The 25563-nt window shown below is 40.5% G+C and overlaps 1 protein-coding gene across 6 annotated transcripts in view; it reads left to right on the top strand.

The window, feature by feature from the left end:
* htr4 (5-hydroxytryptamine receptor 4) overlaps positions 1-25563 on the top strand; it is a 282593-nt gene that overhangs the window by 173853 nt on the left and 83177 nt on the right. For all 6 annotated transcript variants that reach the window (XM_061726112.1, XM_061726111.1, XM_061726110.1 and 3 more), the window contains exon 4: positions 11463-11663. In XM_061726112.1, coding sequence (XP_061582096.1) covers positions 11463-11663 — 201 coding nt within the window. The remainder of the gene's footprint in view (positions 1-11462; positions 11664-25563) is intronic.

The following is a 25563-nucleotide window of genomic DNA, read 5'->3' as shown; positions in this document are numbered from 1 at the left end:
TGATCAGATCTCGAGATTTGGGTCGATTGCTACTCGTATATATATATATATATATATATATATATATATATATATATATATGTATATATATATATATGTATATGTATGTATGTGTATGCGTATGTATGCGTATATACATGTATATATATTAAATATAGTAACAATGCACATATATATGCCTTAGGTTTTCACCAGCATGGTTAATATGTGTGCAGAAAAGGTAAAAAAAAAAAAAAAGGAATGAGAACAGGATGACAGACCGAGCAACTGTTTCAGTGGTCACACGTCAAAAGTACTGCAGAACAAAAAAACTGATCAATATTTACCACAGAATTCTCAGATATGGCTCCGTAGTTGCCAGCGACAGGTCGGCTGGTCGTCTGACAGACTGTATTCATCGCGTTGACGGGTTTGACAGATTTAAAGTGCCGTCACTAATTAGTAACTCCGTCTGAGTCAGCAGAACGGTAGCGGATCGAAGCCTGGGACTCAGCGTTGGGCTGATCGGACGGCGTCCTGTCACTTTGTGTCAGCGGCTCTGCTGTTTGTCAAGCGTAGAGCCGCACAAGAGACGCCTCCGCGTGTGCATTTGTGTGTGATGTTTGACAATAAAGCCCCAGAGAAGGTGACGGTGTGTATCTCTGTGTCGGAGGCACAGCACTGTCTGAAACAGGCATCCTGTCGAGCAATGAGTTGATCTTTGAAGAAGATATTGTATTTATGCACCGCGAAGACACTGACTAAACATGACAGGATGTAAACGTCATCCCAACACATAAAAGAAAAGAAAATCACTCTGCATTTATATTTTTCTCACATAGGCGTACGTCACCCTACTGCCTGGGAGTTAAATGATGGATTAGCTGATGTATTCCACTTCTTTGTGAATTGTACTAATAAAGGAATCAAGGAAAACAAGAAAGGGTTCGACCTTTTTCTGACATTTGAAGCTGATAAAAAGCTTCCCTTGGCTTCACTGGACTAAACTAAGGAAGATGCTTTACATATATTTACAGTTATGACCTGCACTCCAAAGGAGTTGTGTGACTCTATATAAAATGATATAGATTAAGACAGCACAGCAGAGCAGGATGCAAATACTTCATGGTTCACAGTTTACAGTAGTTCATGGCAAGATAACTCCAAGAATCCTTGTGCATTTAGCAGCCTTATGGCAGATGGAATAAAAGAATTTGCATAGCGGTTTGTTTCCTGCACCGGCACATAATACCGCAGACCTGAGGGCATAAATACAAAGAGACTGGCCAGAGCAGGATTAGGGTAGGATAGTTTCCTGTCTGCTTTCTGCACCAGCCGTGCTTTCCAGAGAGAGCAGAGGTCTTTACGATGGACTCCAGTAACTTTAGAGCAAACTCTGATAATGTCATTCAGACACTTCTTGTCTTTCATAGATAGACCACCAAACCAACATGTAACGGCAGTAGCTCAGGTGGTAGAGCGGGTCGTCCAATGATCGGAAGGTTGGCGGTTCGAATCCCACGGAATGGCAGCCACACTTCTGTCAGTCTGCCCCAGGGCAGCTGTGGCTACAAATGTAGCTTACCATCACTGGTGAGAATGTGTATGAATGAATAACGGTCTATGTGTAGCACTTTGAGATTCATTGAATGTAAAGTGCATTACAAGTTAAAGGAGCTGTATGTAAGAGCAATAATAAAACGAATCATAAAATGACCCCGATATGTCAACAGACATTTAAAAATCATGTTCATTTCAAATACTTATGTCACTGACATCAGCACCCAAGCCAGGATATTCCAGATTAAAAAGAGGAGTTGCAGCCCTCAACTGATGTTTATGTTGTCATTTTTTGTTTTGGCCTGAAGCTCCACCCTCCACCTATCTCCCAATCACCAAGTCAGTATTGTTTCTGAAGCTCCACCCTCCACCTATCTCCCAATCACCAAGTCAGTATTGTTTCTGAAGCTCCACCCTCCACCTATCTCCCAATCACCAAGTCAGTATTGTTTCTGAAGCTCCACCCTCCACCTATCTCCCAATCACCAAGTCAGTATTGTTTCTGCATCCGGGTTGCCAGCTCGGCTCTAATTATCGCAGCCATGGCAGCCTACGTTCCTGCTGCATTCTGCAGCCTACCTGGCAACCTCTGATCGGGGGGAGGAGGGGGAGGAGGGGGAGGGTACACGCCGCTCAACAATATTTTGAAAGTGACTGCAGTACCAGTTTTGGACATTTCTTACATTATTATTATTATTATATTATTATAAAAGAAAATGTTAAAAGATTTGAGTTTCCTCAGCAGATAGATCCTTTGTTTTGATCGCTTTACAATGCCGTCGGTGTTTTCATTGAATTTCAATTGCGAGTCAAACACAGTGCCCAAGTATTTGTACGTTTGTACTATTTGTACCTCTTCATTGTGAATAGTGCTCAGTTTGGGGTCGACACTAGATTTCATGAAATCTATGATCTCAGGAAATCTAGTGTTGACCCCAAACCGAGCACTACTGTATATAAAACACATCAGTGTTTTAACTGAAGAAACGTACCATACTTATGTGTACCATATCATGAAAAAAGCTTGGTAAAAGATCAGTAAACAGTTGGGACGGGTCGACGTTAACCTCCCTCTGAGAGGAACCAGTTGGTGAAGCTTTGAGAGAGGAATGTTTTCCATCTGCATCAGTCCTGGGTCTTCCCTCGTCTCTTCCCTCGTCACATTTTGCAATTCACAATGCTCTAAATGTTTGCAGTTGCTTCAGCTACAAAGCCATTCATGTTGTAATGAATGCAGGGCCTCGTTTAGCATCGTCTTGAAAGCTGAAGGGCTTCCCTGAAAAAGACATCATGCAGATAGGAGCACATGTTCCTTTAGAATAAATAAAAACTTGATTTGGAAGAACATTTTCCAAAATGCTTTTATATTTAACCTGCAGACCCTGGTGAAGAGGATTTGGATGGATGGATGGATGGATGGATGGATGGATGGATGGATGGATGGATGGATGGATGGATGGATGGATGGATGGATGGATGGATGGATGGATGGATGGATGGATACATGGATGGATGGATGGTGGATGGATGGATGGATGGATGGATGGATGGATGGTGGATCGATGGTGGATGGATGGATGGATGATGGATGGATGATGGATGGAAAGAGGATGGATGGATGGATGGATGGATGGATGGATGGATGGATGGATGGAAAGAGGATGGATGGATGGATGGGTGGATGGATGGATGGAAAGAGGATGGATGGATGGGTGGATGGATGGACGGATGGATGGATGGATGGATGGGTGGATGGATGGATGGATGGATGGATGGATGGACGGATGGAAAGAGGATGGGTGGATGGATGGATGGATGGATGGATGGATGGATGGATGGGTGGATGGATGGATGGATGGATGGATGGATGGATGGATGGATGGATGGATGGATGGATGGAAAGAGGATGGATGGATGGGTGGATGGATGGACGGATGGATGGATGGATGGATGGGTGGATGGATGGATGGATGGATGGATGGATGGATGGATGGATGGATGGACGGATGGAAAGAGGATGGGTGGATGGATGGATGGATGGATGGATGGATGGATGGATGGATGGAAAGAGGATGGGTGGATGGATGGATGGATGGATGGATGGATGGGTGGATGGATGGATGGATGGATGGACGGATGGAAAGAGGATGGGTGGATGGATGGATGGATGGATGGATGGGTGGATGGATGGATGGATGGATGGATGGATGGATGGACGGATGGAAAGAGGATGGGTGGATGGATGGATGGATGGGTGGATGGATGGAAAGAGGATGGATGGATGAATGGGTGGATGGATGGATGGATGGATGGAAAGAGGATGGATGGATGGATGGATGGATGGATGGATGGATGGATGGATGGATGGAAAGAGGATGGATGGATGGATGGATGGATGGATGGATGGATGGATACAAGGATGGACAGATGGATGGATGGACGGATGGATGGATGGATGGATGGATGGAAAGAGGATGGATGGATGGATGGATGGATGGATGGATGGGTGGATGGATGGATGGATGGATGGATGGGTGGAAAAAGGATGGATGGATGGATGGATGGATGAATGGATGGGTGGATGGATGGAAAGAGGATGGATGGATGGATGGATGGATGGGTGGATGGATGGATGGATGGATGGATGGATGGATGGATGGATGGAAAGAGGATGGATGGATGGATGGATGGATGGATGGATGGATGGAAAGAGGATGGATGGATGGATGGATGGATACATGGATGGATGGATGGATGGTTCTTTGGAGAAAGGTTTTTCATATTGTTGAAGGCCAGTCCTCTTCACCTCTGAGATATTCTGGTCTTTTCCACTAGAACCTACTCAGCCCGACTCCACTCGCCTCCACTCAGTTTGATTCTTCTCCACCAGGGGTCTAACGTGCCGAGTAGATACTTTGTCTGTAACTATTCTGCTGAGGTTCTAAGCGGCTGAGTCGGCTGCATCTGGAGTCATCACACTCCAGGCCACCGATTGGTCGGGGGGTTGGAGTCAGACGTCTGAGTCAGGATGTGACATCAGAGAAAGAGACTGTGACGGCTTCTTGTTCATTTTATTCCACCAGCAACGGCAGCACAAAAGTCTGTTTCATGATCCAACTCTGAGGTGCAGATGTTCATAAACCTGGTGCTGAGGAGAGAATTAAAAAGGGATGTAGACGGAGATAAGGAACGACCAGATCTACCAGGAGCTCTGTCTCTTCATAGCTGCTCACAGTTACCAACGGACTTTTCAGCAGCGCAGAGACAAACTAAAAAGAATTAAAGCTGCAAGCAGCGATGAACGGGCCCTGGGACTCATGGCCACCGCCCCCCATAAGCATATCAGAAATGACACCACCCATGACTTTCTATGTAAAACCATTCAAGAGTTATGGCAGAAAATAGGAACTATGAAATATCGACCAATCAGAAGAGGGGGCGGGGCTAATTTGCACCAATTATGGTCAAGGACTCAAAACCGATTCTGATGACAACACCCACGAGTCTTTATGTCAAACCATTCAAAAGTTATGGCAGAGAAAAGTTTTCTAGGGGGCGCTGTTGAGCCGTTAGGCCACGCCCATTAATGCAAACCATGAAATATCAATTTCATCGCCAGGCCTGGCTTGCATGCAAAATTTGGTGACTTTTGGGGAACTATCAAATATGGGCCAATCAGATGAAGGGTGGGCACGTTTTTTGGGATCTAGCATTGCCACGGTAACGCTTTTGAAAGAGAAAAGTAATGCGCGTCGTTGCAGGATGGAGACGCACATTTTGATGTATAACACACCTGGGTGCACGTTACGTTTCGGGCCGTATTAAAGGAGCATGAGGCAGAATTGAGGCAGGATTTATGAAAAAAATCCGTATACGTTTTAAGTTTTCTAGTAATAATGTCAGATGAAGCGTTCCAAACCAAAAAGAATGATTCCTCTAGTGTATCTCTCCGTTGCCTTGAACAGACTGTGTGCTGCAAAATGTGCTGCAATTCGGACCCCGAATTTCCCGCACTGTCCTGTGGATGTGACGTCACATGACGCTGCATGCACGTTCTCCCCGTTCTCCCGTGCCGGCTTCACTGTTGGCTGCAGTACCCCCGACTGCCGTCGTGGCGAAGGGTGGCGCTAGAGAGTCTCATTTCTTAAAAGGAGCCTCATGCTCCTTTAACTGCCGAAGGAATGGCATCAACTGCGCCATTACACGATTCATCCAAAATGGCCGACTTCCTGTTCGGTTTCGGCCATGATGCCAAGAGACTTTTTCTTTAAGTTGTGCCATGATACAGGTGTGTACCGATTTTCGTGCATACCACGCCCATTAATGCAAACCATTAAATATCAAATTTTTCGCCTGGCTTGGTGCAAAATTTGGTGACTTTTGGGGCACGTTTAGGGGGAAAAAAGGCCCTCATTTCGTCAGAAGAAAGAAAGAAAGAAAGAAAGAAAGAAAGAAAGAAAGAAAGAAAGAAAGAAAGAAAGAAAGAAAGAAAGAAAGAAAGAAAGAAAGAAAGAAAGAAAGAAAGAAAGAAAGAAAGAAAGAAAAATTCCTACAGATAGGGCCTTCGCACTCTAAGTGCTCGGGCCCTAATTAAAAAGCGTTGCTGCTTGAAGCTTCTCTCACTCTCATTTTTTAACTTGATATGAAACACAAGCCACAGACCCAGCAGCACATCTATCATCTCCTCCAGGTTCTACATCTTTACTGTTGTTGTCTTCTTCCTTTAGATACACAATCAAATAGATCACAGCAGCTTCTCTCCAACCTCCTACATCTGCTCCCGCTGAATTGTCATGGAAAAGAAACTATGCCTACTATATGTATAATGTATATGTATAATATATTGTGGCAGGGTGGAGGAGCTGCAGCCACTCAGTCTGACGGGACACAGGTGTGGCCCGTCAGCCTCTCCACCCTGCCAGCCTTGATAAGGGAGAGGCTGCTTATGTCGGCTGGTCCTGTGCTTGTGCACGTGTGGGTGTTTGGAGCTGGTAAATAAAAGGGTTCTGCACTAAACTCCGTGTCCTCTCTGTCCTGTCGGTCGGGCCCCGCACTCGCCATGCTACATATATGTATACAGAATTCAAACTTATTTGAAATATTGGTGCTGATGACGATGAACTGTCCCTTACAAATCCCAAAAAGTCAAGCTGTTACTTTGTTTAAAAGTCGGGTATTTGATGTCCCGGATTCAGCTTGTAGACGGTTCTGGATTAGTGACTCAGTGCGTTTGCAGTTTCACTGTCACCAACACATCATTTTCAGAAAAAGCTCTCCCTGCAAGCGGCACCTCATTTAAAATAACTTGTTAGCGCAAACCATGAAGTAAAGAAAAATGTGTCCTGGGGTCTGTTTTATAGTAAACTGTCGGTTTTTGTTGTTTTATCTCTGCAACACTTTAGAAGAACAGCATGGCCTCGCCTCTGATGGTTGCATCGCTTACAGAAAGCAACGGGGACTCGGCAGGCGGTTAGTCAGAGCAATCAGGCCGGATTCAGTCATAGAATCTCACTTTTATTCTCATATTCCAGTGTCTCAGTGTCCTTATTTGCAGAAATAAATCTCCTTTAATCCGCCTCACTCTCTGTGGTTTTAGCATCTTTAAGGTTTCTGTGTCCCCCCAGAAGGATTTTGACTTTCTTCAGCTTTTTTCACTTTCTTCTGCCACTTCTACCAGAGATGGATGTTTCCTTTTCCCTCTTCTATTGCTTGGTTTTTTGTTCTGCTCACCTGTAATCTCTCGTGCAGTGAGTAATGGAAACAAGGGTATTGTACAGGACTGTCTCAGAAAATTAGAATATTGTGATAAAGTTCTTTATTTTCTGTAATGCAAAAATGTCATACATTCTGGATTCATTACAAATCAACTGAAATATTGCAAGCCTTTTATTATTTTAATATTGCTGATTATGGTTTACAGTTTAAGATTAAGATTCCCAGAATATTCAAATTTTTTGAGATAGGATATTTGAGTTTTCTTAAGCTGTAAGCCATGATCAGCAATATTAAAATAATAAAAGGCTTGCAATATTTCAGTTGATTTGTAATGAATCCAGAATGTATGACATTTTTGCATTTTGCACATTTGCACTTTTGCACATTTTCTGAGACAGTCCTGTATTCTTACCTCTTCTTTGCTGCCGTTTCAATACAAACTTACAGTTTGACCTTGAACGTGGTCATATTTCCCCCGTCTGTTTCCCTTGTTTTTTTTTATTTTGTATTTTTTTAATCAGGGTAAACTTTAATGTTAATTCTCCCCTTGTGAATTTGCCTCACGTAGCGTCCGAGAGTCAAAGAATATGACGTGCATGTTTCGAGGCCACGCTCTGTTGGGAAGGCTAATCACGAACGCGAGCTTGTAACAAAGAAAAACATAGAATTATAATCAATGGCTCTGAAATTTTCCAGGTTACTCATACTAAATTATTGGGTGTCGTTATCGATGATCATTTAAATTGGAAACAACATATTGATACTGTATGCATGAAATCTATGAAGATGCTTGATATTTTGAGAAAGGTTTGTCCTTTTGTTCTTCCTTCCTCTCATTTAACTCTATTACAGTTTAATCTTCCCTCATCTTAATTACTGCAACATTGTTTGGGCTTCGACACATTCACCATATATTAATAAATTACTGATAATTCTAAAAAGGTTTCTCAGAATAATATCACATGCAAACAGATGAGCCATCTGCTCCCCTTTTCATTAAATATTCATTATTATCAGTCAATAAAATTAACATTTTTCAAACATGTTTATTTATGTTCAAATTTAAAAATGATATACAAGATCTTCCTTCTTCTTTTCATAATTTATTTTGTGTTAATTCTGATATTCATTCTTATGAATTTATGCCACAAAGATGATTTTAATTTACCGTTTTGTAGAACATTTAAACATCAATCTTTCATCACTTTTAGACGCCTCCACTTGTGGAATTCACTCAATAAATCTCTTAATTCATCACCATCCTTGCTAGGGATGGGCGTTATGGACTAAACAATTTATCACGATAATTTCTGGCATTTATCCCGATAACGATAAAAATGACAATACAAAAATACCAATTCAACTCCATCTTTGTAACTATAAATCTATCTCATCATTCTTTCTTCCTTCCTTCCTTCCTTCCTTCCTTCCTTCCTTCCTTCCTTCCTTCCTTCCTTCCTTCCTTCCTTCCTTCCTTCCTTCCTTCCTTCCTTCCTTCCTTCCTTCCTTCCTTCCTTCCTTCCTTCCTTCCTTCCTTCCTTCCTTCCTTCCTTCCTTCCTTCCTTCTTTCGATTTAACACAGAACCATAAATCATCTTTACACAAAAACGTCATCAACAGGAATTTATCGTTTTTATCGTGAGATACAAATTCTTACCGTGGGGAATTTTTTTGACGGTTTATCGTGAACGGTAAAATATCACCCATTCCTAATCCTTGCCAATATTCAAGGACATAACATTAACATTAACATTGAAATAACTTTCTTATTGTTTCATCTTTGTAGTGTTTATTATTTGATCTGAGTTACATTTGTGTTTTATTGTTTTTTTTACTCCCCCGTGTGTAGCTTTTGTTTAGTCTTTTATTCATATAAGGAAATGATTCTATAGAAGCCACCAGGCTTCTTCCTTTCCTTGCATGTTATTTCAATGTTTTTACATTTATTATTCAATTTGTCTTATATTGCTAAATAACTAAACTAAACTAAACTAACCTTCAGGGATTTGCTTCCATTCAGTCAGAAGAGCATCGTTAGAGTCTGGTACAAAGAATGGGTGATACGATCTTTGCAGTCGATGTCTAGCTGAGGGCATTTTATCCTCTGAAATGTCATCACATGTTCATCTTAAGCTCTGCTCAGCAGATATCAAGGCATTTAAACGTATCGAGTGACTGGTGCTATATAAAAAACAAATATATTTTGATGATGAAACAGAATGTGGAATTTACAATTTTTTTCTTGTTTTTTTTTATCTTAAATGAGAAAAGTGAGGGCCGTAGTTTTTTTAATTGTTTCTGGCTTAGACGAATCATAAACTTTTTATTGAACACAGTTCAGTAAGTTGGTTTCATTTCCCTGAATAACAAAACCGTTTAAAACAAACATGATACTTTATTACAAACTGAAGATTGTCTTCTGTGAATTTCCACTTGATTCTAAAAAAAGAAAAAGAAAAGTTTAATAAATGTAATTGCTTTGTTTTGTGATATTCACACCCAGTTCTCCCAAATACGAGCCGCTGTGACGGGTACATGAACCAAGTAATGAAATCATGAACAATAATTGTGGAGTTGTTGGCGTCTCATGATTGAGATTTGCATTTGTTTTACCCACGCAGTTTACGTGAGACACAATTGGTCATCACTTTGTTACCACGGCAACACAGAAACGTGCCAGAATTTCTTTTGCACTATGAACTAAAAAAAAATAAAAAGTCCTCAGCTTGTGTCTACTATTGTATGAATGATAATGTGATGTATTATAGACCTTAAGAAGACACTTGAAGCACATATTTAGAAGGTAAACAGCATTATAATATCATGATTTTATGTAAAGTGTAAAGTATCTGAGAGTGGTGCATCTGCAGAAAGGCTGTTCTGTTGTTATTCAGAATTGAATAAACAAACAAAAGCAGTAAAATACCGCAGGCCATCCAAGTCTCACACGCAAGTAAAGACAATCATCAGGGGAAAGTCGGTGCTCGATGAAACAGTTGAGGCTGGTAGGAGTCGGAAGATGCTCCATCTGGTGAAGACGGTGCTTCCTGTCACCGTTAGTGACTTTGAAAGAGGAACGTGCAGGGAAATGCAACAGAATCCTTGGATTCTGATTGATTCTGACACCGTGTCCTAACTGCGTCAGCGACAAAATCAATTCCATTGCTTTATTTTCTATTGGACTGTCCTAACTGGCTGCAGCGACGTAGCGTTTTGAGCTGAACATTTGTTGGACGCCTTGCTTCTCTTTTCTTCCTGTCGCTCACGTTGAAAGCCGGTTGAAAGCGCTGTAGGTAACAGTCATTTCAACACACAAGAACCTCAATAAAGTGGCAGCTGCTGGAGGGAGATGGACAGGGAGTTGGAAGATTCTGATAAGATAATAATAAGATAATAATAGGATAATATTTCTTTCTGCCACTTTATTGTGGTTTTTGTAGTGAAATGAGGGGGTATCATAGAGATAACTTTCCATTTCAACTAACCGTTCCTCATCCATGACTGTTTCCTACAGCGCTTTCAACCGGCTTTCAACGCGAGCGACAGAAAGAAAATAGAAGAACATTTAAATATCACAATATCAAGCTTGTTTTCCTGTTTAGAAAGTACAAACGTAGGAAGATTACAGGTACTCACCCATATTTCACTTGTCTCTTTACTCGAGTTATTTTAGGAGTTTCTTTCAGGAGCGCACGGGCGGGTAGTGCAGTGAATAAAGGCTGATTTATGGTTCTGCGTAAAATCGACGGTGTAGGGTACGCGGCGACACGCACCATTCGGTGTGCGTCGCCGCGTACCCTACACCGTAGGGTCTGCGTTGGTGTAATGCGGAACCATAAATCAGACTTTTAAAGCGAGTTTCAGCTGTCAATCAAAATAACGTGGGGGCCCATAACACTTTCAGTGTGGACAGAGAGCGTCCGATGCCACGCAGTGTGACACAATAGTCGGACGCTCGCATGCAGTTAGGACAGGCTGTGAGTTACTGTCAGTGGGGAAGGAGGAGTGCAGCGTGTTTAGTTCTGTTTTATTTATTTCTAAGTTACGCATGTGCTGGGCAAAAGAGGGAAGGTTAGGAGGTTTCTGGCTAAATAATTGAGTATTGGAGCATTTATCATGTTTCACATGTGACACGATGTACAAGTGGCTGGCTGTTCTAACATAACTGATTACTGGTCCTGCTTTCTCTCTGTCTTCGCTTCCTTCAGGAAGATAAAGACCAATTATTTCATCGTGTCCCTGGCGTTTGCCGACCTGCTGGTGTCGGTGCTGGTGATGCCGTTTGGAGCCATCGAGCTGGTGCACCAGCACTGGATCTACGGGGAGACGTTCTGTCTGGTCCGGACGTCGCTGGACGTCCTGCTGACCACGGCGTCCATCCTGCACCTGTGCTGCATCGCCCTGGACAGGTGAGACTCCACACACGCTCTGTTCCTCTCACCCAGGGGTCGGAAACACAACATGTTTTAGAGCCATATTGGACCAAAAACACAAAAAACAAATATGTCTGGAGCCGCAAAAAATGAAAAGTCTTGTATAAGCCTGAGAATGAAGGTAACACATGCTGCATGTTTCTATATTAGTTATAACTGGGGGAAGATTTTTTTTTTTTATTATGTACTTCGAGAAAAAAGTCGAAATGTCGAGAAAAAAGTAGAAATTTCGAGAAAAAAGTCGAAATGTCGAGAAAAAAGTAGAAATTTCGAGAAAAAAGTCGAAATGTCGAGAAAAAAGTCGAAATGGAAAAAAAAGGAAAGGAAAAAGGAAGAAAAAAAGAGAAAAAAAGGAAAAAAAGGTCAAACACATGCTGCATGTTTCTATATTAGTTAGAACTGGGGGAAGATTTTTATTTTCATTATGCACTTCGAGAAAAAAGTCGAATTTTAGAGAAAAAAGTTGAAATGTTGAGAAAAAAGTCGAAATGTCGAGAAAAAAGTCATAATGTCGAGATTAAAAAGGAAAGGAAAAAGGAAGAAAAAAAAAGGTCAAACATTTTTGAAAAAGCTCCAGGAGCCACTAGGGCGGCGCTGAAGAGCCGCATGCGGCTCTAGAGCCGTGGGTTGCCGACCCCTGTTCTAACCCATCACAGCTTTTTTTCGTCTTTGTATTAGTTGACATTTTGTTGGATGTTTGTTTTTGGGTTTTTTTTGTACAAAATCACCATGTTTACTGCAATTTGAAGACATGAAAGCTGGTGGGATCGTCCTAAACAAAATCTCGAAGCAGCTTTGCCTGTAGGGAACGTTGTCGTCCACCGTCGGCAACGCTGCAACATCAACCACCACTTCAAAGCTCAACACCTCTCTAAAGCTTTAAATGAACACACACACACACACACACACACACACACACACACACACACACTCACACTCACACACACACACACACACACACACACACACACACACACACACACACACACACACACACACACACACACACACACACACACACACACACACACACACACACATTAAATGGGTTACGGTTCTTTTTTCATGTCCCTTCATTCAGGCCTGCAGAGCAAAACCTCTAAAAACTGAAACACAAAACAAAAGTCATCTGCTTTTAAAACTTTTGGCTTTTTGTTAAATATCAGTAACACACAACATATTTTTAGTAAGTGAGGTTTTAGGAAAGCTCTTTCATGTGTGTACAACTTAATAACAAGTGATTGTCATTATGTCATTATAATGTTGAACAGTAGGAATTCAAGCGTGGGCCTAGATGGCTGAGATAAAAATAATTATTTCAATCACAAATGATGCAGGATTTATCTGATGTTCTTCAGTACAAACGTAGTTCTCTCTGCAGAGTGAATGTTGCCATGGAAGCTTGTTTATGGTGTTAAACTTCAAGTGTAGCTGCAGGCGAAGCTTTAGTGTTGCAGTTTAGGTGGTGGGCTACTGTGTTAAAATACAACTTAGTCATCCATGTGCCGAACAGCTGAAGTGATGAAGAAGAAGAAGTGATGTTCTTATCACAGTTCTGCATTCCTCTGATGAGAAAACATTTGTGTGAAGAGATTTCCTCACAGAGTAACGAGGTTAAGGCTTAAGGCAAGTTTATTTGTACAGCACATTTCATGTACAACAAAACTCAAAGGGCTTTACATGGAAACATTTTACAAAATGCATCAAAAAGTTAAAAAAAAATTTTTAAAGCAGGATTAAAGACAGAGACATAAGTTGAAAAGAATAAAATGATAGGGCCCCGTTTTGTGTGATACGTTCATATATAATCGTGAATTGTAGGCTATGATAACGATAACATGTGCATTGTGTGGTCAGTGTAGACTAATTCTTACTTTACAACTGTCCTGAACGCATCAGGGCTGTGAGCCAACGCTGATTGGCTGTAAAGCTGATTTATGGTTCTGCGTTAAATCGACGCGCACCCTACGTACGCGTCGCCGCGTACCCTACGCCGTAGGTTCTGCGTTGGTGTAACGCGGAACCATAAATCAGCCTTAACAGTTACAGCCAATTTGCCGACTCGGCAAGTTTGCGGCCATGGAGGAGACGAGCGCTAAACTTTAAAAGAGGACTAAGCATGTACAAAGTTTTGAATGTTACCCCGTTTTGAACGTTACCTGGATTATTTTGGGTTATGGAAGAGTCAACTACCATTGGTGAGTCAGTGTAACCTTCATAAATAATTTCTTTATCAGAATGTTGTGTAGCTTTGACCACCTGCCTATTTGAATGTGTTTGTGTTGTCAACTAGACTAGAGTCTATTCTCTGTTCTAAAGCTCAGAAATGATGTTATAGACCGCTGTGTCTTTATCTATCTAAATAGATTGTGTAATTTTAGACCAGTTATGTTTTTTTTTTGTATTTAAGCTGTATCAAACATGGAACTGAGTCAGTCCGTGACTATCTGAGTTCTGTATCTGACTGCCTGACACCAGTAGCCTATTGCAATTGCCAATAAAACTAATTTGAGAATACTTTGGGGAACTCATGTATTAGGAGGGTTTTGAAAACCGGACTCCAATAATCACTTACCTGTCAACAGTTCACTGAATATAATCTGGAGGACAACTGGGCCAGAACAAGTTATGTGTGAAGCCGTTGGACCCCGGCATAGCAAAGATGCTGAAAGGTTTGTCATTTGTGTCATTTTTTTATAATGTGTCACAAATACACAGAGGAGAGCTTTATGGACCTGTTAATACAGTCAGAGAGGAAAACAAATGAAAGTCTGGTTCTAATGAAACAAACACACAAGTCTCAGCAGCAGCAACAAGGATTTCTGTTTTTTAATCAAAAAATCCAGTCAGAAGAGGTTTGTAATGTGCAATTTGTTTTGTTTGCACTGGATGTGTTTAACATCGTTATTCAGTATTTCATAGTTTGTTTCTATATGTATGCTAATGCTTATACGGCAGTTAAACGCATCAGGATGGTTATAAGAAATACATAAATGATACGTGTATTAAATAATAATACATCAGAACAACAAAAGTAAGATTATAAGATGTGATTCTTTCAGGAAATTCTGTTTCAAAGATGTGTTTTCAAAAGTGATTTAGAAAAAGATCACCTATGGTAAGTACAGGATCTTTTTACAGGATCTTTTTTCTTTAATATATATATATATATATATATATATATATACATATAAAAAGAATAAAATAAAAAAATAACAGATGCAATGAATTATATAGTAAAATAAAAGGACAGAAAAAAGAGACGAACAAAATCTTAGAATGTTTTAAACCCTTTTTAGAAACATTTAATCATGTAATAACATGAAAATAAAAGAAATGACTAAGTAATAATGGAACTCTGATCACAAGGAAACCCAATCTGATTTTCTGAGGACAATTTCAGATGAGGGATCAGGGCCTGTAATGAAAAGGGCTGAGCAACCATTGTTCAGGTGGCCTGCAAGAGAAATTCAAATCAAAGCAGCTTAGTCAAAGAAAATATATATATATATATATATATATATATATATATATATATATATATATGTATATATATATATATATATATATATATATATATATATATATATTACCTACGGTTTCATTTGGTTGCAACCCCCTTCCTTTCCAAAAGTATAGCAGAATGCCAGCACGCAGCTCCTGAAGCTCCGGCCTGCAAACATGCACAAAAGAGAAAAAAAGGGGCCAGCACAGGAACTATGGACAAAAATGATAGCTATGAGATACTTATAATAAATAAAAATGGAAATGGAGAAGAGAGGAAGAGGAGAGGAATATAAGTTCTGGTATATTATCAAAATGCTTCTAGGGTTTTAAACTCACAATATAAATCTTATTATGGGTCAAGGTCCACTAAACACCAACCGGAACCAGTGTTTATTTGAATATCAACGCCAGTGCAATAGTTCATTCTGAATTCTATTCAAAGCTGATCTACACTGGACCAGTCGGCAGTTCATTGCAGGAACACACAACCATACACTCAGCCCTCCGGCAATTAAGAATAATCACATGATTTTGGACTGTGGTTATGATAAATATATATATACCTGTATATATTTTTTCCCAGTAGTGAGCTTAACACTTAACAACCCTATGATATTGTTCACCCTGTCTCCTCCACCTCCCACCTGCGTGTCGGTGTGATAAGTCAAATGAAGAAAACTGATCATGTTTCTGTTGCTTATTTGCTGTAGCTAAATAAATCAGGGGACTTGATATGGATGTGGTACAGGTGAAGTCCAGAAAATAGAAATACAAATATATTTGCACATGTTGAAAAGCATTTGCAACTGAAATGGACTACACGCATAAATTAGATATGACAATCGAGCAACTCAGTTCAGGTTAGCTCTGTTTTATCTGAGAGTGCAATCCAAAGTGCTTTACAGAGGGTTAATGAATTCAAACAGAAAGTATGCACACACCCTGTGTATTTCACATGATAAAGGAGTATTTCTACCTCGTAGTATTGCTCCATTTCCAGACCTAGATGCTTCTTTCACCACTGCCTGGTTGGCGTGCATGTCTTTTGATATTTGAAATGCTGGCCGTCTCTGACTTCACTACGACTACAGCTATTCTCACACACTGCAACTTTATTATCTCTGACACAAATGACACAGTAAAGGGCAGGAATTGATCTACACCAATACTGACTTTGAACTTTTGCTCATGTGTAGTAAAACCAGCAACACGGCCTTGTGCTGTAAATGACTGCAGTAGTTTGTTATTAGATACACCCAGTACTGGAGTTGAGGGGGAATGAGGGGGGATGAGGGGGGATGAGGGGGGATGGCATCCCCCCCTGAAATAAAAATGGTCCAAATCATCCCCCCTGTAAAACTGCCATCCCCCCTTTCCATCCCTTATATCATTTCATCAATGAATGTGGTTTTACTGCTATTTCAACATTTACAGTCATCACCAGAAAAATATCACCAGAAAAATAAATTATTTGACAATTTTCACCTGTTTCAAGTCAATTTTCACTTGAAATAAGTAGAAAAATCTGCCAGTGGGACAAGATTTATCTTCTCATTACAAGCAAAATAATCTTGTTCCACTGGCAGATTTTTCTACTAATTTCAAGTGAAAATCTACTTGAAACAGGTGAAAATTGTGGGGTTTTTTTCCAGTGATGAGTCTTGTTTTAAGTGTAATGAGATTTCTTTATTAAAATGAGACATTTTAACTAGAAATAGGACGAATATTCTTGTTAAGATTGTGAGTTTTTGCAGTGATCCATGTTACTTATCCTGTGAAGGACAGAGTCATATTGATAAGTTCAGAAAAGTGTTTTTTATTGTTGTGTTTTGATGTATTTGATGTAAGCCCAGTGGATATTTAAAGCTTACAGAAGGCTGCATTTAACTGCTGCTATGTCATTCCTGCAGTATTTCTGCAGCTGTTTTGGGTCAGTGCTATTATTTGTAATAGATTATATTATTTGTAATCAGCACAAATTATCTGTCCCCATATGATAAAATCCACCATCCCCCCTGATTTCTTTTTTTACAACTCGAGTACTGGATACACCGTTTCCACGATTAAAAAATAACATATGAGCATGAAAAAAAGAAAAACATGTCACCATATTTTTAGAAGCTTGAAGAAAAGAAAAGAATGATTAAAAAAAAAACCTCTGACAGCAGGATATCTGATACAAAACAGATGTAGATGCTGAGATGAGGAGGATTACACTGAAACTGGAAAGACACAAAAGGGAAAGCACAGCTGGTGAGCATGCAGGTAACATGGCAAACATCTGACTACACACACACACACACACACACACACACACACACACACACACACACTCCACAGGTGGAGATAATTAGGAGAGACCAGTGTAGGAAGTGACATCAGGAAATTTACACCCTCAAAATATAAAAGAAAACCAAAGTAAACACAAAAACAGAGATCTCAAAAGCAAATGTGAGGCAGTAAACAAAGTTAAAACCGAACAGAAAGCCGTGATCTGGGCCGAACTCAAATGAACTCATAATCCCTTACGACCAAATAAGGACCACTCAGGAAAAGCAGATAAAACACTGATAAAGAATACTTTAGTACCGGATAGAAACAGCGTGTGGGCAACAGAGATAGATCTGTGCAGGTAAGTACTCTTTGACATATGTTGCTCCTGAGGTCAAGACCTTTCCAACGATGTCTTCACTGTTGTCCTACGACAAAGTTTGATTTTCTTGTTGGTACACATCATAGATGTTTGACTTGTACATTCAGAGACCTCTTTAAGGGCCAAGCTGGAAACAATCAGTCAAAATCTTTTAACAAGTATTTTGTGGCCAGATTTCTTTAAGATATTGATGATAGTATTATACACAGTCATACTATTCAATTTGGACCAGTTCTGAGTTTATTTTCCCCTTTAAATACTGATTGTTTCACCTTTTGAAATTTTCCCATTAACTTAACATGACTATTTATAGACCATTTAACCCCTTCCCCAGTCTGACAGGATGATCCTGGATGATCAAATGTATAATATAGCATAGTGCTAATACATTTCTGTGTGTTTAAGTTATGCAAACATATCTTAAAAAATGACCATCATAGGACCTTTTAATCAAAAAAAGTCTGCATAGGCCTAACATGCTCTGCGGAGGGAGATACATAGACAGTACTTCATAGACCACTGTAACTTAAACCTCTCCTCAAACCATCCAGAATGGTCCTATATTGTCCTGAAACCTGTGCATAGTTCAACACAGTCTCACTCCCGACTCGTCAAAAACCGACGCTTGGTCAGGAGCCTTTAGCGACACATACTGACCCATACTAGGGTTCAGAAATCATATAGCCGCTCATTTTTCAACAGACAAAGTGTGACCATGAAAATGTATATTTATATTGCGAGTAGATGTATGTGATGGAAAAGATCAATATATGCATTTATTAGTGCTATTTTAACGTTTTGTCCTGCTGCCTATCTCGGCGACAGAAAGGGTTGTATTCAATGGCGTAACGCATTAAGCAACGTTTCAAAACAGATCTTTCATACTTCATCCTTCGATCTATTTTGTTTCTATGAAGTGTTAATGTGGTTTATAATTTGTTTTAATATGGCGTGACTTCCAAACAAGAGCATTTAGTTCAGTATACCCGCAGTGGGATGGATTAATAAACGATTAATAAACCATGCATGATATACACTCACTGAAGAGAGATTGTGGGGAAAAAATGCATTTTCTCGCTAAAAAATTTCATCAAACCACACTTTTAAATTGAAGTATATGCATTTGATCACCTGCTGTGAGCGTCACATATAGCCGCAGACGGGATTACATTGGAGCCAATTGTATTCTACTTGCGTCTGAGAGAGACGCAGATGGGAACCTTTTGCGTCAGTAGGTGTCGCTAAAGGCTCCTGACCAAGCGTAGGTTTTTGACGAGTCGGGAGTGAGACTGGCCTCAATGATGCCTGTGAGCAAGCTTAAGAGGTCTTGCTTCTTTCTATCAGCAGAAAGACTTGGTCCTATGGTTGGAAAATGTTTTAATTTGAGGCAGAACAGTAATGCAGCAGGAGGAACAGGTGACGAAAAGTGGGTTTTAACCGCCTGTCATTTGTGTCCTCACCTCTGCGGGGCTGGCAGAGCTGCAGTTCAAAGATCCGGCCTCTCGGCAGCGTTTGTATTTGCATTTTGGTGGCCGGTGGAGGCTCTGGCTCTGCAGGGCAGCCAAAAGAAACAGAGTCAAGGCCCGACCTCTGCTGCTGTTTGAGGGCAGAGGGATGCTGCAGCACATGAGTCCGGACTGGAAACGCTACGTGTTGAAAGACAGACGTGCACGAACAAACACACTGATCAGATCTGTACACTGACCCACACACACACACACACACACACACACACACACACACACACACACCGTGTGTTTAGAGCACGCTCAGTCTGTTTCCCATCTGGGCCGAGTGTTTTGTTTGCATATTTTTTCTTGTGTGTTTTCCTGAGGATGAAGAGCCAGTTTTACTCAGGGAATGTTATAATTATAGATTTGACTTAGCTGTTGATTAAGCATGATGCTGCCAGTCATGCTTCACCTATTTTTTTTTAGTTAGTTATTTTGCAAGTGTTATTACTTGATGTGGTTTGTAAAAGTTTAGATGTATTGAGAGAAGTCTGGATCTGATCCCACCTCTCACGTATCTCTCCCATCTCACCCATCTCTCTACGTATTGATAATGAATATGACCATCTAACAACCTCTTTTTCTAAGAACTTAATGTGAAGGTCTTACATTACATTGGAAGAAGTGTGATTAATTGACAATCATTGCCACGATTTGAAATACGGCCAAAAACGCTTAACCCTTGTGCTGCCTTCGGGTCAAGGAAGGAAGGAAGAGAAGAAGGGAGGAAAGAAGGAAGCAAGAAAATAAGTAAGGAAGGGAGAAAAGAAGGAAGGAAGGGAGAAAAGATGGAAGGAAGGAAGGAAGGAAGGAAGGAAGGAAGGAAGGAAGGAAGGAAGGAAGGAAGGAAGGAAGGAAGGAAGGAAGGAAGGAAGGAAGGGAAAAAAGAAGGAAGGGAGAAAATAAGGAAGGAAGGAAGAAAATAAGGAAGGAAGGAAGGAAGGGAGGAAAGGAGAAAACAAGGAAAGAATGTACGAGGGGAGGAAAGAAGTAAGGAAGGAAAGAAGGGACAAAGGAAGGAAGGAAGGAAGGAAGGAAGGAAGGAAGGAAGGAAGGAAGGAAGGAAGGAAGGGAAAAAAGAAGGATGGAAGGAAGGATGGAAGGAAAGGAGAAAACAAGGAAAGAATGTACGAGGGGAGAAAAGAAGGAAGGAAGGAAGGAAAGAAGGAAGGAAGGGAGAAGGAAGGAGAGAGCAGGAGGAAAGAAGGAACAGGAAAATTAGGTCATTTTGACCCAAAGACAGTACAAGGGTTAACGTCTCTCTCATCGTCTCTGTTTATGCAGTGTGAACCGTTATAGTTAAGGTGAAAGCAAATAATACCAAACCTCTTCATTATGCTGAACACGGTGATCTTTGTGGCAACAGCTAAATGTGAAAAGTCAAAAGAAGTTGCTTGCTTAATTAGAATCAGGTGTGTTGATGCAGGAAACAACTCAAACCTGCAGGACACCGGCCCTCGAGGACCGACCCTGGACACCCCTGCCCTACAGTGTTTATTTCAAGATTTATTTTTGGAATGTCAGGGACGCCAAGAAAACAAAAGTTATAATAGATGTTAAAAAAAATTTAAAAAAAAGAAACACGCACACACAAACTCACCACCGAGCTGTAAAGACGGAGAACAGATGTTTGAAAGCTCAGTTGAACCAAACGGGTGAATGGACTCACAACAGGGGGGGAAACAAGCAGGGGGCTCAAACCAGACACAGGTGGCACTAATCAAGAGAAAAAGAAACCATGAAAGACAACAACATATCTCGGTTGTATAAAAGAAATCTTTAAAATTAAACATCTACTGACTAGATTAGCACAAGATTATTTTCTAAAACAGACGGATTTGTTGGGAGACCTATACGTGAATTTGCTCATTTAACCCTGGTACTGTCTTTGGGTCAAAATGACCTAATTCTCCTGTTCCTTCTTTCATCCTGCTCTCTCCTTCCTTCTTCCCTTCTTCCCTTCATCTTTTCTTCCTTCCTTCCTTCCTTCCTTCCTTCCTTCCTTCCTTCCTTCCTTCCTTCCTTCCTTCCTTCCTTCCTTCCTTCCTTCCTTCCTTCCTTCCTTCCTTCCTTCCTTCCTTCCTTCCTGCCTTCCTTCCTTCCTTCCTTCCTTCCTTCCTTCCTGCCTTCCTTCCTTCTTCCTGCCTTCTTGTTTCCCTTCCTTCCTTCTTTCCTCATGCTCTCTCATTCCTTCTTCCCTTCCTCTTTTATCCCTTCCTTCCTCCTTTCCTTCTTCCTTCCTTCTTTTTTCCCTCCCTTCCTTCTTTCCTCCTGCTCTCTCCTTCGTTATTCCCTTCCTCTTTTCTCCTTCCTTCCTTCCTTCCTTCCTTCCTTCCTTCCTTCCTTCCTTCCTTCCTTCCTTCCTTCCTTCCTTCCTTCCTTCCTTCCTTCCTTCCTTCCTTCCTTCCTTCCTTCCTTCCTTCCTTCCTTCCTTCTTTTCTCCCTTCCTTATTTTCTCCCTTCCTTTCATCCTTTTTTTCACCCTTCCTTCCTTCTTTCTTTCCTTCTTTTCATTCTTCTCTTCCTTCCTTCCTTCCTTCTTTCCTCCCCTTCTTCTCTTCCTCCTTCCTTGACCCGAAAACAGTACAAGGGTTAATAAAATGTCACTGTCTTGAACATGTATTTGTTTACAAAGACACAAACTATATGAATGTGCAAAAAAACCCTCAAATTGCATTGATTTTCACCTGAATGTTGAAAGCACGACATGTTTTTTCTCCTCTGCCTTTGAAAACATCGGAGAGAGCAGGTAGGAGGAGATGGGGATTTGACTGGCAGCCTTGCATTTACGCAGCCTTTCCATCCTCACCACAGAAGCTCTCATGACTAAAAGTAAAGCTTTCTTTTGTACGGAACACATACAGATATGTCTCAATAATCTATACATTTGGACAGACAACTCATATTAGAACGTGCACATTTTGTGCAGAGGCTTGTAGAAGCTCTACAGTTGAGGTTGAATATTAGAAAGGTTTATCATAATTGTATAATCTGAAAATATTTATTCATGTTAGGTTTTTTTTGTCATTTATAAAGATGGTGAGATTATAACCTTAGCACTTGGTTTCAGGCCAACCATGTCTGAAAATATGTCATTCAATGAGACATCATAAACTGGGAATAAGTAAAATTCATGAGAAATTATCCAGTTTTTGCTCCAATATCTCCTTCAAGTTTCCTGTTCTGCAGCATCTGTTGTTCCACTGAAGTGGTTAAAGCAAAGATGTAACACCAATGTCAGAAGAGGCACACTAAGTGGATTTGAGATGCTAACTCTGTCTCTTATGAAGGGGTTGTTATGGCTGCATCTACGTGGCATTTCGACCAAATAAAATAGTTTCTGAAGATCTCTGTTCTCTGTTGTAGGTAAGAATCTCAAGTTCTTCCTGCCTCGCAGATAGGGATAGTGAATCGAGAACCGGTTCTTTTTGAGAACCGGTTCCCAGTGTTTCAAGTCCTTGGAATCGTTTGCCTTTTTTGCAAACGATTCCCTTATCGATTCCAGTGGGTGCAAATTACGTCCCCACGCACGTTGCGCAACGTGCGCATTCGTACCCAGCAGGAACAAACACGGGGACAAAGCGGCATAAACGCTCGAAAGTTTGGTTACATTTTACCGAAAAAAGAATGACAAGAGGGCGACAATACTTGCAATGTGGACATTTCAACAAAGGGAGGAAACTCTTAAGGGTCGGCCGGCTCGGGCTTTCCTCCGCAACTCGGTCACTTGTGGTGTTGAACCTGTTACTGGACAGTGTGTAATTGCCACAGAATAATTTGTTGTATTTAGTTAATTTCTATAGAAGAATATGTATTAGGGCCCGAACACTGACAGTGCGAAGGCCCTATTGTATCTGTAGGAATTATTATTTTTTTCTCATTTTTATTTTTCTGACAAAATGAGGGCCTTTTTGTCCCCCTAAACGTGCCCCAAAAGTCACCAACAGCGCCCCCTAGAAAACTTTGTGCCTCAAGCCCCACAATACGGTTTGACGTACATGCACGAAATCGGTACACACCTGTATCATGTCGCAACTTAAAGAAAAGTCTCTGGCGCCATGGCCGAAACCGAACAGGAAGTCGGTCATTTTCAATTAATCGTGTAATTTTGGCGCAATTTATGCCGTTCCTTCGGCAGTTAATGTGGCCCGAACCGTAACGTGCACCCAGGTGTGTTATACATCAAAATGTGCGTCTCCATCCTGCGACAACGCACATTACTTTTCTCAGTCAAAAGCGTTACCGTGGCAACGATAGACGCCAAAAAGCGCGCCCCCCCCTTCATTTGATTGGTCCATATTTGATAGTTCTTACTTTCTCCCATAACTTTTGAATGGTTTGACATAAAGAGTCGTGGGTGGTGTCATCAGACTTAGTTTTGAGTCCTTGACCTTTATTGGTGAAAATTGAAACAGGTCAGAGATCACTGTGGCTACAGGGCAAAACAATCCGTAGAAGGATAAAATTATATATTACAAGTTTAAATGTAAAACCATGAAGAAAGCAGTGTAATTAAGATTGTTGTGTGCAGGGGTTGGAACGTCTAAAAGCAAAGGAAGAAGCATCGGGTGATACCTCTGATATGTTCCCCGCTTTGAGAGTCTGGATGTGTTTGACGGAGGGAAAAAGTGGCATAAAGAAAGAAAGAAGAGGAAATGGAGAAGAAAATAGAAGACAGAAACATATGAAACAAGTGAACAGCTGCACATAAAGCTTTTTTATTCATGTCAAGTGAACTTCACATACTGAAAAGGACTGAATAGCAATGAATTTAGACTAAAAAGAACACAATAGCCAAGAGGAGGATGCGCTATTGGAGGATACGCTATTATAACTGCATTCAGTGAAGATGCAGCGACATTCAGACAGACAAATGCAAAACTATGAAATCTGTATTTAAAAAAAAAAAAAAAAGATTTGAATGTATCAGTCCCTGGTGTCATACTTGAATACATGACAGTTTCACAGCAGCATATTTGTAAAGCTCATATGTATACAAAAGATGCAAAACACTAGCTTTCTAAAATTTTAAATATAGAGCATCATGAACACAACAACAAAAATGAAATAAAAAAAGTTATTCCACAGAGGTTTTACTGATGTTGACTGGTAAACACAATTGTTATTATTTTATTTCATGTAAGAGTGTTGTTAATTTTATACAAGAATAAATGAATAAATAAAAACAAGCATATGGTATCAGTGTCAAGGTGTCAGGGGATGTGGGAAGCAGAAGACTGGAGGACAGAGTTCCAACAGATTTAATTAGACCAAAAACACTGCAATAACCAGGACAACCAAACATGCAGGAACGGAATCAAAATCAAAGAAATCAGGGCAGGAAACAGTGCAGACAAGCACAGAGCAAAGGAAAGACAAGAGAATACAGATACACTCACATAGGTTGACTAGACACAGGTGCAAACAATCAGACAGGATTGGAATAAAGGAAGTCAAGCCATAATAACTACCGAAAGGGCACTGACTTTCAAAATAAAACAGGAACTAATCAAAATCAAAACCATGACAATCAGATAAAGCATAGATTGTTAGGCTTCTGGGCACCTTGTTTTTATTAAAATAAGTTTTGCACCCAAGGTGAGCGAAAGGTTGCGCGAAGCAGCATTTGTTTTGAATTTGGATACAGGAAGTAGAAGTGGAAATGACGGGAATTGCGTCATCACGTTCTCTCTGCGTCGCTGGTTTGATCCAGATATCCCGAATGATTAATTACCATGTAAACGGAATATTCCCAATGTTTCAGTAACCGGAATATTAGCAATAACCCGAATTTTGACTGCATGTAAACGTAGTCAATATCATAATGGACAACACGTCAATGTAAGTGTAAAAATAGCTGTGTCTAGATTTATATGCATTACTCTTTGTGTTTTTTCTCCAGTACCTGATATGCACACTTCTTCTTTGGGCAGTGCAGAAGTTTCTGAATCTGTGACAATCCTTTTGCAAAGATCACATGTTGGGCAGCTGCATGTGGACGTAAATTGCAGCAACATACTTTGGGTTTTGCTGATGTCAGATACCAGCACCCAAATAAATAATTTTGCCATAAAAAATGTCAGAAATAAACAGAAAGAGATGTTTTGCACATCAAAGGGAAGCAAGGGTCATTTAAAATGCTCGTGGTCAAGACACGCTGCCATTCCGCTGCCATTCGACTGTGCTCTGCTTCTAATCGCACCCA

Source organism: Cololabis saira, chromosome 7 (genome assembly GCF_033807715.1).
Source record: "Cololabis saira isolate AMF1-May2022 chromosome 7, fColSai1.1, whole genome shotgun sequence".
Classification (NCBI taxonomy): Eukaryota; Metazoa; Chordata; class Actinopteri; order Beloniformes; family Belonidae; genus Cololabis; species Cololabis saira.
Note: the sequence above shows the minus strand (reverse complement) of the source record. Positions and strands in the feature narration are given on the sequence as shown.